Source organism: Bolinopsis microptera, chromosome 1 (assembly GCF_026151205.1).
Source record: "Bolinopsis microptera isolate Bmic1 chromosome 1, MBARI_Bmic_1.0, whole genome shotgun sequence".
Classification (NCBI taxonomy): Eukaryota; Metazoa; Ctenophora; class Tentaculata; order Lobata; family Bolinopsidae; genus Bolinopsis; species Bolinopsis microptera.
Genome location: NC_087072.1, coordinates 7,426,795 through 7,441,650, shown reverse-complemented (window position 1 = coordinate 7,441,650; position 14,856 = coordinate 7,426,795). Strand labels below are relative to the sequence as shown.

General features: G+C 37.5%; 2 protein-coding genes across 5 annotated transcripts in view; both read left to right on the top strand.

Annotated features, from left to right (window-relative positions):
- Window positions 1-14,856, top strand: part of LOC134823331 (uncharacterized) — an 87,279-nt gene that overhangs the window by 7,743 nt on the left and 64,680 nt on the right. The gene's annotated exons all lie outside the window — the stretch shown is intronic.
- LOC134823231 (ras-specific guanine nucleotide-releasing factor 1-like) overlaps window positions 1-14,856 on the top strand; it is a 60,486-nt gene that overhangs the window by 40,890 nt on the left and 4,740 nt on the right. For 2 of the 4 annotated variants that reach the window (XM_063834649.1, XM_063834637.1), the window contains 8 exons: window positions 9,559-9,630; window positions 10,096-10,185; window positions 11,026-11,126; window positions 11,419-11,512; window positions 11,803-11,918; window positions 12,079-12,255; window positions 12,421-12,628; window positions 13,701-13,769. In XM_063834649.1, the coding sequence (XP_063690719.1) occupies window positions 9,559-9,630; window positions 10,096-10,185; window positions 11,026-11,126; window positions 11,419-11,512; window positions 11,803-11,918; window positions 12,079-12,255; window positions 12,421-12,628; window positions 13,701-13,769 (927 nt within the window). Of the gene's footprint in view, window positions 1-9,558; window positions 9,631-10,095; window positions 10,186-11,016; window positions 11,127-11,418; window positions 11,513-11,802; window positions 11,919-12,078; window positions 12,256-12,420; window positions 12,629-13,700; window positions 13,770-14,856 lie in introns of all 4 variants that reach the window. The other 2 variants (XM_063834642.1, XM_063834630.1) reach the window with 1 other exon arrangement.

Sequence of the window (14,856 nt, the reverse complement as noted above, 5' to 3'; positions counted from 1 at the left end):
TTAGCACAATTCTAAAGATTAACAGTTCATTTAAAGCAAAAAGTAATTCATACTTACAACTTTAGAACTTAGTGATATTCGACGAATAAAACTGTCACCTGACTACTCCTCCCATCGCTGGTTTATCAACTGTACAAAGAGTTAGTTGATTTACCGATCTAAGAGGGGTGAAGGAGAAGACACACCTGCTCTTTATCTTGCTGCCATTGGTTTAGATTTAATGTCCTCTCTCCACCTTGGATAGTTGTTAAGGTGTTCAAACTTTCTAAGTGAGTAGTATAGCGGGTGGTCCCCACTGAAAGTCATTTATGGAGTAAATTTTAAAGGCTTTGCCGAGCTTGCCTCTTATCTTTCTTTTGAAGTTTTGATCCTGATCGCACATCAACCAGATCCTTTTTGCGGACTGATCATATTTCATTCTTTCACAATTCCAAACATTTTAGGGAACTTTGTCGTCTGATTATTACGCTGATGTAAGAATCAGTCGTTCACTTGACGTTCACCAGTCGTCACAATCAATTTATAGTCATAGTCAGAGAAGCACTGTGCATTTAACGTATTTAACGCATTTAGCGCATTTAGCACAATTCTAAAGATTAACAGTTCATTTAAAGCAAAAAGTAATTCATACTTACAACTTTAGAACTTAGTGATATTCGACGAATAAAACTGTCACCTGACTACTCCTCCCATCGCTGGTTTATGAATCATGATACAGTAGAGTTTAATCAAAATGACAGATTTTCAGATTCCTCGAACATAGCTCCGTTTTGAACAGTAGGTTTTCTATTTCCATATAAGGCATAAACGTGAAACTGAGCTGCTGCTCAGCAGCATGATTTCAATCTTTTAGCCGCCCGCCAGTAGTGATTGCAGCCATGATCAATAACGATATTGTGCTGCGGGCTAGTCTGCCACCGTGAAATTAGTTAAATCTGCAATCAATCAGGTCAAAAACTTTTCATAATTTGTGTTTGGTATGGAATAAGAATGTTGCTGAGTAGGAGTGTAAATATTATATTGTGGCAAATGATATAAATTGTTATAGACCGTTTTAAAAGGATTAACGAATTCGAGAGTTCACTTTTGACCAGCCATCTATTTATGATATTTAAAGAGCAAAAGCTTTCAGTATAATTTGGTCTTGTTCGATTTTCTCGAAATTGCTTTCTGTTGCTTGTGACTACAACGATACTTAGACCGTTTACATCGTTTATATATATAATATACAGCTTTCTGCTTTACCCGTGTCCATCACCCACCACTTCAACAGGTCATGTAAACCAATTAATGCATTACTACTACCAAATAATCTTCACAAACTGCGGTACAAATGTCAAGTATATCGCCCGGATACCCAAGGATCGCTCGGAATGCTACGAGGCTGCCTTGAGGCCAGTCCGTTTTGCTAGTATTTGCTATGAGGAACACTTTGATACGGATCATTCTCTGCCGGTAAGTTTTGTTATCTGGGTTATATTCCCGGGGATAGACAAATAAAATACTTATGAAATTATGTAGATTTTACATTTTTACACTTTCTGTCATATTTAATACACAATAATAATGAATGTATTATAGATCAATAACATTAGACATCAGCGTTCAAAAGAAAAAAGATAATCAGAAATTCTAGGCATAGCAAATCACACGACACACATTCATCATATTATAATAAATATTTAAATTATACTAACAGAAAACGGATATTGTATATTATATAATATGATTGGGATTATACATAATATTATGTACACTGTACAGGTTATCATATTTTGAAATTGTGTAGATTATTTAAATAATTGAATAAGTTCATGAAACTTCTAAGAAGTTTTAAAAATTATACTGTACTAGCGATTGAGATTATCATGAAATCATCATTCACTGGGACTGTATCGGAGCATCGTGGAGTCATCATTCACTGGGACTGTATCGGAGCATCATGTAGTCATCATTCACTGGGACTGTATCAGAGCATCGTGGAGTCATCATTCACTGGGACTGTATCAGAGCATCATGTAGTCATCATTCACTGGGACTGTATCAGAGCATCATGGAGTCATCATTCCCTGGGACTGTATCGGAGCATCATGGAGTCATCATTCCCTGGGACTGTATCAGAGCATCATGTAGCTGAGCTGCTGCTCAGCAGCATGATTTCAATCTTTTAGCCGCCCGCCAGTAGTGATTGCAGCCATGATCAATAACGATATTGTGCTGCGGGCTAGTCTGCCACCGTGAAATTAGTTAACTGACGACTTAAGTCGGCTTCTTGGTCCGAGCAACTACAATTCCTCGCCACACGTCGCGGTCAAGCATAACAGATCTTATCTCTTCAACACAGGAAAGGCTGGTGTCCTTCTTTAGCATGTCCAGAAACGTAAAGTGGGGCCTCCCCGGTCTCCTGTATCCATGCTGAGGGTCCCAGAACAGAAGTTGGTTTGCCAGAAGGTCGTCATGCCTGGCTACATGTCCAGCCAGTCTCATTCTTCTGGAGGCTATCATCGCTGATGGCTTGGGGATGTTGCCGTATAAATCACTGTTGTTGATGATTTGTGGCCAACGTATGTTCAAGGCCATCCGGAGCATTCTAGTGTAGCATCCATTGATCCGCTTAGTCATGGATTGGCTTATCGTCCAAGCTTCAGAGCCGTACAGGAGTACGGGCTCAACCGTTGCTCGAAAGACACGGATCTTTAAGTCCCTGCGCATTCCAGACTTCCAGGTTGTCTTTAACTGATGACAGGCCCCCCATGCCTTTGCTTTCCTAACATCAAAGTCCTTCTCCGCACTCATTATTCTGCTTCCAAGGTAGACAAAGTCATCTACTTGCTCTATCTCCTGCCCACTTGCTGCTTTAATGAGTTAAATTAGTTAAATCTGCAATCAATCAGGTCAAAAACTTTTCATAATTTGTGTTTGGTATGGAATAAGAATGTTGCTGAGTAGGAGTGTAAATATTATATTGTGGCAAATGATATAAATTGTTATAGACCGTTTTAAAAGGATTAACGAATTCGAGAGTTCACTTTTGACCAGCCATCTATTTATGATATTTAAAGAGCAAAAGCTTTCAGTATAATTTGGTCTTGTTCGATTTTCTCGAAATTGCTTTCTGTTGCTTGTGACTACAACGATACTTAGACCGTTTACATCGTTTATATATATAATATACAGCTTTCTGCTTTACCCGTGTCCATCACCCACCACTTCAACAGGTCATGTAAACCAATTAATGCATTACTACTACCAAATAATCTTCACAAACTGCGGTACAAATGTCAAGTATATCGCCCGGATACCCAAGGATCGCTCGGAATGCTACGAGGCTGCCTTGAGGCCAGTCCGTTTTGCTAGTATTTGCTATGAGGAACACTTTGATACGGATCATTCTCTGCCGGTAAGTTTTGTTATCTGGGTTATATTCCCGGGGATAGACAAATAAAATACTTATAATGAAATTATGTAGATTTTACATTTTTACACTTTCTGTCATATTTAATACACAATAATAATGAATGTATTATAGATCAATAACATTAGGCATCAGCGTTCAAAAGAAAAAAGATAATCAGAAATTCTAGGCATAGCAAATCACACGACACACATTCATCATATTATAATAAATATTTAAATTATACTAACAGAAAACGGATATTGTATATTATATAATATGATTGGGATTATACATAATATTATGTACACTGTACAGGTTATCATATTTTGAAATTGTGTAGATTATTTAAATAATTGAATAAGTTCATGAAACTTCTAAGAAGTTTAAAAAATTATACTGTACTAGCGATTGAGATTATCATGAAGTCATCATTCACTGGGACTGTATCGGAGCATCGTGGAGTCATCATTCACTGGGACTGTATCGGAGCATCATGTAGTCATCATTCACTGGGACTGTATCAGAGCATCATGTAGTCATCATTCACTGGGACTGCATCGGAGCATCATGTAGTCATCATTCACTGGGACTGTATCAGAGCATCATGTAGTCATCATTCACTGGGACTGTATCAGAGCATCGTGGAGTCATCATTCACTGGGAATGCATCGGAGCATCATGGAGTCATCATTCACTAGGACTGCATCGGAGCATCATGGAGTCATCATTCCCTGGGACTGTATCAGAGCATCATGTAGTCATCATTCACTGGGATTGTATCGGAGCATCAGTTTGAACGATTTCCTCACAGCAGTTCCTCTACTTATCATGATCACAGGATTCATCAGGGAACTCAGTAGCGGGACCCCATTCTGAAACCCAAACATGAGCCAGTAAAAAGTTCTAACTTTGTCAGGATCAAAGATCACAATGTAATCTCCAGTATAAGTGATCAGGACGACGAAGAAGAAAGAGATGGTGTTGCAAACGATGTACACGACTGAGATCAGCAGTATTGACACAGTAGTTTTTCTCGCTACTGATGTTTCCACAGAAGCTGCTTGATCGACTTCCACATTCTGCAGTCTTCCGATGATAACGACTAGGCAGATCAGGACTACCAGAGCTGGCAGCACGTTTGGTGCAATCAACCAGAAGAACCCAAAGAACTGTTCACAACCCTCGTTATCGAAGAGAGCATCCCTCATGGCTGGGGGGCGTGGGGGCTCGTAGCAGAAGTGGTAAGAACAGGTAACGTTGTCACTGCAAAACAGTTTCCGCTCAACCTGTGCTAACCCCTCCAAAGAGAGCATGTATCCAGGTACGGTTGTGAAGAGAAAGTACCAGACGTACATGAACATCTTGGAGTTGTTGCTGAAGTTGGGGTGATCGCTGTATTTATCAAGGTATTTCTGCCAACCTTGGTTTATGGAATGTTGGGTGAAATACACCTCACCTGCGAGTATCAGGACCCATAGTGTCAGGTACAGGAACGAGAACAGTGTTATTAGCCTTCTGTTGAATCTTTGGAAGGGGTTAACAATTGCGACTGTTCTCAGCACTGCTAGAATGACATTCACAAAAACAGACATTTTCACCGCCACGTTGCACCATACGTAGTTAATTGTTACCAGATGTTTGAAATGAGGATCAACAAAGCCTGGATCCTCCGGAGGGAAGTCAACATGTTGGTAGGCAATCAGAGAGACTATGTTAAAGATTCCACCGATCCCTGTTGCCATGTCCCCCAATGCCACGAGAATGAATAGAAATGGTATTGTTTCAGAAAACTTCTCCCTGTAAAAGTTTAACACGAATGAGTTGAGAAAGATGACGAAGAAGACGCAAGTGGTCAATAGAGCTATGAGTGTGTAGGTGATGTATTTGTCGTCTTGCTGGAAGGTTCTGAAACCTATCCCAGAGACGAACCTCAGGAACTCCAGATGCAGGTCCACCTCTTCTGTTCCGTTAACCATCACACAATCTTCATCTTTTAAAAAATAGCATTAATAATATCTGTTAATTCACATCTTGAATTCCTAAATTGAACTGAATATATCAATGCATAATACATAATATTATTATCCAGAAAAGATGACTCTGATAACAAGTTGGCATTGGGTTGATCTACGAAACAAAAATTATAAAAATAATGGATTGGTTGGGGTTTCTGGAGACATATTATAATTGATACTACTGAACTGTGATTACTTAGATTTCAGTAGTATATCTTCCAGTTTTATCGCTGTTGGTCCAGCAGCCAGCTGCTAGCAGGAACTTATCAGTTATTTTGTCACAACTTAGAGGTTTAGAGCTCGTGCCAATTTATCTCACTCGTTTTAGCCGTTATACATCTAGGCTCACAGGGCTGTCTAACTATGAGTAAATGACATGAAAAAGTAAACAACATTTTTGTTCCTTGGGAGAGATTGTGAAACTGGTAGTGAGGATAGGTGACAACATTTGATGGGTATGATAACACGATGCAAAGCATATGACACGAGGGGCTATTTAACATAACTGTAAAAATGAAGGCCTTACCATCTGCAGTGGGAGACTTTGGGTAAGATGATGACGAAAAGATCGTGCCTAGAGTACAAATGGACTCAAATGAACAAGTATCAAAAGCTCTAGCTAATGCCAACAAGATAAAATGGCTCAGATCTGTTGCAAAGGACATAATGACATTTTCTAAACGGATCAAGTTATATAACCTAAGGTTAACAACTTGGACAACTCTGACAAGGTTATAATTTAACCTTGTCAGAGTTGTCAAAGTTGTCTGAGCTGTCGGAGTTGTCTGAGTCAACCAGTCATCCTCGACATTGAACCAATAACAACGCTTCTACTTTATTGCCATAGGTCGGCATATAGTAGAGACGTTGCCATGCTGCGTTGATGGTTGAAAATAAAAAATATTATTGTGATGCGTAGAGTGTTTTAAATAATATCTTATTTCTTCCCCGACTATCAAATTATAATATCTTATTCTATTATTATAACATCATTATTATCATTAGAAACAGCTAATTATACGGCCTCTAGAGAGGGTGAACAAAAATATTTGCTAAAGCGATTCAAAAGCATTTCCTTTCATCAAAATATATTAAACCCGAGATTAGCTCGATGTATGATTTAATATCGTTACTTATTGCACAACCTGTCTGAGAGTATGGGGGAACTGCAATCGATCTGTGAATTCTCGTAAGGTGGCCTTTTTATAGTCTAGAATGAACTTATTTCTAAGAAACGTTTTTCAAAGAAATTTAAGAATACGTTGCCTATCGGATAAAGTAAAAGCTTTTAAGAGCTTTTCGGTCTCGATTCTCTTGATTAACACCGTCAGAGTTGATTAACAGTACCACCGTCACACCGAGCAAGATACAGTTTGTGCCACCACGTCCACAAGCTGATATCCCACAAGCTGATATCCCACTTAGTTATAACCCACCGTTTAATAGCAATTTATATGATCGCAGAAAATATCTCGAATACAATCTGACGGCAAATCACTCTTGCCAAGGATTCGTCTACTGTAAATAAATTCTAACATTTATTACACGCTTCGACATTTAAGTCATTCAAGCGAGACTTGGCGTGGAATTAGCAAGATTATGCACTTCTTTATCAGTTTATTTATGGACAAATATTAGTATAAAATTATCAAAATTATGCACTTTTATATCAGTTCAGACATTGTGGGCAAATATTAGGAATATTACCAAACGCTACTAGGTGGAAATAAAATGTCTTTAGAGCATTTTCAAAATATTCTACAGATGACAATGCTTCCACTGAGTAGGGTCTATTCCTATTGTCTATTCTTCTCACAACTTAACTATTCTACCAGCGGCAATTAAATGGCAAATCACTAGGCAAAATTCTTGCTAAGGAGTAAGGAACCATGGGTGCAATATTTGCATAACGAATAAACATTTTTGTCGGATATTGTTTAAGGATTAAATTACCCAATTTCTTGTCTCGTGAATTTAAAGATTGTGCAATAATGTCCCTTATGCGCTAATGGATATTTTTAAAGGATTGAGTCACCCAATTTCTTGTCTCGTGCATTTATAGATCGTGAAGTAATAAACTGTAAATGCCAGAGCTCGAAAACTATGGTTAAGTTTGTAGAATGTCTCTTTATAGTGAGTATAATCTACCAAAGTAATTTATGTAGTATCAGGACCGGAACATTATATATTAGACACATTGTTGTAATGATTCTGGGGAAAAATTGATGTTCCCGTTAATTGCGACAAGAAAAAGGCTTTTATCCTTATCCTGACAACAGCCTTTTCCTTTCCGCAATAAACGCGAACACTACAAATTTTGCCCAGAATCAAAGTAAGTTATGCAACATCCCGCAAATTGTTAATGCAATTATCGGGAGGTGATAAAAAGTAAATTTTAATTCAATTGATAAGCTGTGCAGTGAAAATGTAGCCGATAACTCAACTATAAACATGTTCCAATTTCCAACTCAAAACTATCTAACTATGTTTGGCAAATTTACAACAAATCTGAAATCTTACAACATTAAACAATTTTAAAATACTATTGTTTCAAATGAGATAATAAAATAACGCAATTTCGTATCAGAAGCATCTTCAAATATCTTTATTTAAGTTTTAACGGCAGACTTTATTCACGCTCACTATGAAGTTAGCGTTTTATTTGAGCACCGACATAGTAATAATTCTGCCGCTTTCTGATAAATGTGCTTAACAGCCATTTATGAAATTCTTTAATTCAAATCTCTTTTGGGGCCAAGAATTATCCCTGAAAACCATTAGGAACCATTAGAACCAATCGCCGGCCCCTAGATAGAAACCTCCTAAAGTGCTTAAAACCTCTGTTTTTCAGTGGTCTTTAACACTTTGACACTTATTGGTGTTTAACACTTTAAAAGCACTTTCGTCAGAAATTGAGAAATTGACAGAATTACTCGCGAAACTCAGTAACGTGACCGGTTTGCTGGGACTAAGATTTCTGAAAAAAATTATAATGAGGCCATTAATGATAAAACAACAATAAGGAATTATTACTATGTATTATACACTTTAAGCAGCTTCACTTTCACTGAATGAAAGTAATACATTTGGTGGCAATTTTGAAACACGGGGTTTCAAATGAAGTAATAAAAGAACGCAATTTCTTATCTGTAGCATCTCCAAATATCTTAACCTAAGCTCTAAGGACAGACTTATTTACGCTCCCATTGGAGTTGACGTTTTAACTTTTATTTGAGCACCGGCCATCACCAGGACAACTAAAAAACATTTAACCAATAAATGCTCGTGAAACTAAGCGGAGGGCACTAAGTGTCCGACACATGACAAACTTACTGGGACTAACGTTTCTCAGAAAGTAATTATATAAAAAAATTAATGATTTAACAACAATGATTAATTATAAGCTTGTAAGTGAATGGGGATGAGAATTATGAACAAAACAGTTTCACTGAATGAATAGCAGTAAGGTCATACACTTGGTGGAAAGTCTGGGTTATAAGTAATTACATTGAAAAAAGATAATAATTATTATATAATTGGACAGGAAAGACACCGGGTGCCTCGCCAAGATCTGGACTCATCGTTACACGTGGACCCAGAATAATATTACGAGAATTGATTACTTTGGGCCGAAGATTTTTAGTTTGCCACTGACGAAAGAACTGCTATCTTAAAGTCTTAAGTTGGGACGCCTGCTCGCATTTCATGGGGTTCCAAGTTCGATTCTCCGCTGAGCCACCAGCGGTGGGTTGAAGGTCGTTAACACTCAGCTCAGGAATCCTGAGTGGTCTATGTAGCCACCCGTGGCCGTCCATTCAGCTGTCTGCTGAATGCTCGAAACTTCGAAAAATAGGGTGTGAGGGTTAAATGAGGGGCTGCACATTGCAGCGAAGTCTCGGGCGAAGAAATTATGGTACAAACTACCTTTAACTGTCACTGGCCTTGAATGTATAATTGAATCCTTCGGCTTCCTGTAATTGGCTGGTAACTCCTGCGTAACAAATTATGGCTGTTGGAATGTCCGAAGTAAAATAAGTGTTAAGTTTTTAAAATCAGTAATCGTGGCTATAACACAAAATGAAAGAGTCATACTCGTTTAATAATTTAATAATTAATCTGATTATTTAATAATCGAATTTTTTTCAGGTCAGGTACGCTAGTCTGGACAAGCTGTTGGAAAGATTAATGGACGCCAGATTTCTCGGTGTAGAATACTTGGTTGGTACTATTTCTGAATTCTTGAATGTTTTTTGTTTCTTGGTAACTAAAACAGCTCCCATTTTTTGTCATTTCCTTTATAATGGAGAATAGAGATGTGGCTTCATTTTATTTACTTATGATGATGATCTGAAGTTTGGACACGAGTATAATAGTGAAACTATGGAAATTTCAAGTATTACATATTTGCCCCTCCAAGCCGAGTAACATGCACCTTCAGTCTTCACTAGTCATTTAAAAAATGTTCACAAATTTAATACCCTGACTAATCGGGATAACTTTCAGAAAAAGGTTCCTAACCGATTATTAATTATATAACTCCACTTTCGACCTATTTGACGGCCACTTATTGTTTTCATAATTGCACCGGTTTTTTTCCAGGGGGTGCGATTACAAAACTAATCGCACTGTTTTGAGAGCAACCGAAAACATATTCGGTGTGATTAATTAGTTAATTACTTTCAGAATACGTTCCTGCTGACTTATCGCTGTTTTACTGACGGTCACACTGTTCTTGGGTATATCATCAACACTTACTACGATGCCTTGGCTAAGGTAATAGTAATTTACATGTAACCATGGTAACTTGGCTAATGGCTAGGTAGCAGTCATATTACACGTTACCATGGTAACCATGGTAACTTGGTTAAACTTTAAAGTAACAGTTATGTATTATGAGACAAGAGAAATGCCATCGTGGGACACGAGGAGAGTTAGGACTCCTCGGACTACATTAAATCAATTCCTTCTGTAACGTCCTCAATACATGTAATATATTTGTAGTGTTGTAATTGATTACATTTCAACCCAAGTAAAATTCAACCCAAAGGGAAAATTCTCTAAAAGTTCAGATTGCATAAAAGTTGAAAAGTTCCAAGGATGTACTTACTCAATATGAATTGAGAATAGGAATAAATAGGAATGAATTTTATTTAGGAACAAATTTAAAATCCTTTATCAAATATGGTATGACTTTGACTAATATTTGACAAATTGTTCAAGTTATTAACTGTCAATGTGTGTCTCCTCCTGTTTTATGTTCTATATTTTTATAATAGAAGTTTATATTCATATTATATAAACGTTTTATTATTATTTTATTGAATATTATATTTTATTATATTATATAATATCTAAGATTATGAAAGGTTGGTAGCACTGACGCTTTAATTTTATTCTTGGTAGAGTAACTTAGCTTGACTACTATACTGAGTACTTGACTACTATACTGAGTACTTGACTACTATACTGACTACTGACTATAGCTTATGTCAGCATATTGACAAAAATTGATTCATATTACGGTTAAGATAATAATAATGTAATAAACGTACTGCCACATTCGTACCACATTCGTACCACATGGCTCAGGATTTTCTAATTCAGTGTATTCAGTTACCCGATAATGGTGTCCCAGAAAGTCCCTCCTACCTTCCAAAGAACAACATATTTGAAAAGCACTCCCCTCCTCCCCGACACTCCCTCACTTCAATTGGGTCAGTGCCAAGATACCACGTGTCGTCACCTGACGATAACACATGACATGACGTCATTTTAACGGTTTCACTGTTAATTAAGATCATGACTACGACTCACGAACTCTATTAAGAATAAGATGAACCGGGATTTCTAGACAAATATTTTGAGAATTAATTTGTAACTTCTGATCGGATAGAAAAATGTAATTTTTCATTCTTGTATGATTATGCTGATAATATGATTCTTATCACTGAATTATGAACATATTAATATCTGAAATATGACCACTACTAAAACTCGCACCCACAGCTCCGAGTCAGTGTTCATGGCAGCTAAGTATTACAGTGAAGTAGCGATGAGAGTTTTCAACGTTATCAAGAGTTGGATCTCCAAGTACTACCAGGTGATAATTTTAGATTGACCAGTTGCATAATTATTGATCACTTTGACAACCTAACTACAGCACAACCCCGATTTACAGCAAACTCCGATTCACAGCGGCTGTTGCCTGTTTCCTTTCCCCCAGCTCCGCGGTAAATCAGGATTTTACTGTATTATGCTTGTTTAATGTTTATTCTTCTAATTTATTCAGACATGGATTGCCGCCTGTAACTAGATTATATGATAAGGCATGGTCAAGTTCCTAAAGAGTTTGTAAGCTCCACATAACTAAAGGAAGTCCACAACACTCAGGATTTTGTTTCGGACCCGTCTCTTCATCAGCGTCTTATGATATTCCTGGACCAAGTAGCCTCCAACGAATCTAACATGACTCAGTGCGGTAGAAAGGCCGTTAATATCATACACAGGTTTGTTGTTTTACATACTCAGTGAAGTCTAAAGAAAGTTATTTATTATAGTATACCATAGGTACGTGTACCACATTCTCTTGGTCACATTATCATGGTTACCACATTGTCTTGGTTACCACATTGTCTTGGAGCTGGCTGGCTGATACATCTTGCTCAGGTCGTTAGCGCTGCAAGAGGCGTCAAGCGCAGCGTACCCCATCGGAGAGATCTACAACCACTACTTCAACAAGAGTGGAGATTACAGCTGTTTGTCGAGTCTGGCGGTGGACTGTGAGGTGATGGCTCAACAACTCACCATACTCGAACATTGGGCCCTTACTGAAATAGCACCCAAGTAAGAATAATCATCACTGCACTTTTTCGCTGTTGTTGTATGTCCTAATAAATGCTGTTGTTTTACTATTCATTTTAGTGTTCAATGAGGATAAGATTTCATTGAATTTGAAGCAAAATATTAAACATGTCACGTTTCTTATTGTAACACTTTTATATCGCTTAGTGAATTCCTTGACAAATCATGGGTGAAAGACAAAGAACGGGCACCTCACATCTGCTCGATAATGCAGCGCTGTGACAAGATGTCCAACATGGTGGCGAGCGAGGTGTTGTCTGGGGAAACGGCGAGCACACGTGCTAAAACCATAACCCGGTGGATAAACGTGGCCACACTCTGTAGAAAGTACAACAACTTCGCCAGTCTGTTACAGGTGTGGATGTTTGTCACTGATGTAAACAGGTTGTGTGAACATAATGGCATGTTGTTCCAGTCTTATATCTCTTATCTGTACGATTGTAATAGTGTGTCATATAAAGTGTTTTACAGGTGTTACTGTGTCATAAAGTGTTTTAAAGTGTTATGATATATAATGGGTTGGTCGTTGGCATTTGCCAGATATAGCTATGACTTATTATGGATAACATGGCAACAAAAATTGTAGAGAGAATCAAGTTTTACCAACAACAAAAACTTAGAATCAGTAGATAATACAAATGAGTATTTATGTTTGGCAGACCATAATTTTTCTTAATCATAATTTTTCTTACACAATGATTGTCCCACTCATAATCATAATTCAAGTTACAATCTGAAGGCATTAATTTCATGTAAATTTGACTGGTCATTGAAGTATTATTAATTATTCAGCAAGTAACATATTAAATTAATATTTTGAGCAAGCCTCATGTGTATGGTCTTCTGATTTATTGACTCTAGTGGAAAGTAGTACACTGTCACCCCACCACTACAATCATCAATATATTATGATCCCTGTAAATACACGTACACTCTAGTGTGTCCTATTAGGACCTGTAGTGACCCCACTAAAAGGTATAAGTGATGGGGCTTGTAAGTACCATGACGTTAATGGGGCCCCCAGCTCCAGTGGCTCCCTCAATTTTTATTATATCGTGTCCCTCAACTCCCTAATATGGTATAATCACTCGCACCCTCTTTATAATTGAGATGTGTGTGTGGGTCGAGTTGTGGTGTGTGTGTCTATACTATACATACTACTGGTAACTACTGGTTACTACTGTCTACTGGTTACCAAATTAACATACCAAATTGGTTACTACTGGTTAGCAAGTTGGTAACTACTGATTACTACTGGTTACTACTGGCTACTAGGGAGGGATAAAGCTAGGAAAAATAGTGAACCTGTGTGTCGGCTCCCCACAATAAGAGAGTAGGACGAAGGAATTGTGCAGTGTTATAATGTGTTATAATGTGTTATAATGTGTTATAAATTATAATGTGTTATAATTTGCGTTGTGTTGCAGGTGGTGGCTGGTCTAACATTCAGTGCTATTCAGAGGCTAAAGTACACTTGGTGTATTGTACCGCAGGAGGTAAGGTTTCATTATTATAACTAGCTCAATGTTGGTAATATTGATTATTGAATTTACTTTCATTTTACCGCAGGTATACCTATAAATATATTATTATAATTTGTCCCACAATAGGAATTAGCGTTATTAATAGTGAAATTTGCAAAGGCCGTAGTAAGGTGATACAAAATCCAAAGTGCTTTTCATTAAACTTAAACACTGTAGATCTGTCATGTGACATTCTGAACCCAAACAAAATGTCCCTAGACTAAACCTTACTAAACCATACTTACCAAATAGCCCTAAATAACCACTTTATTGACAAACTATTTGTGCTTCAAAGTCAAAACATTAATGTTAAACTGTACCCATAACCCAAACTATTAGACTACACTATACCCTGAAAAACTGTAATAGTCGCCTTTGTGATGATCCAAAACGATTAATGCCAATTCAGTTAAATATACACTGAAACTCAATTACTTTACACACAATTATCAGTCGCCTTACTATTGATTTGATTTGATTTGAAACTTTTACAAAATAGCAAGTATACAAATGTACAGCAATTCGAACAAACATATAAAATGGGCCGAAATGTATAAATGCTAAAAAGCGTGGGTCAGTGAAACAAGTACAGAGGACAACTTTCAGAACAGGAGTTTTTTGGCCGCCCAAAGTCTCAATAACATCACCTCCACCTAGTAATAAAATTATGAAACGTGAAAAGTGTGAAACAATCAAATAATAATGTATTTATATAATATAATTGTCTCTCAAATACAGAAAACGTCCGTAAACTCTTAAAATACTCCTACAAGTACATATTATACTGATCGGTGTCCGAGAAACATGAATTACGTCATCATGGTGCCTTCTTAACCCGGCTACAGACCTTCCCGTTACGGATGTAGTGGTCGAGATGAGTCTGTTCAGCCCTCTTCTTCTTCAGGTCAGTTACCACGTTCTTCCTTGCTGCACGCTCTTCACTGGATCTATCAGGACAGATCCATACATCTTTGTGTGCATCAGCCATCCTCAGTCTCCCTGTTTTCATCAGAATCTGATTAACTGCTGTTGAGCTTGGGACGGTGATCTTGACTGGTCG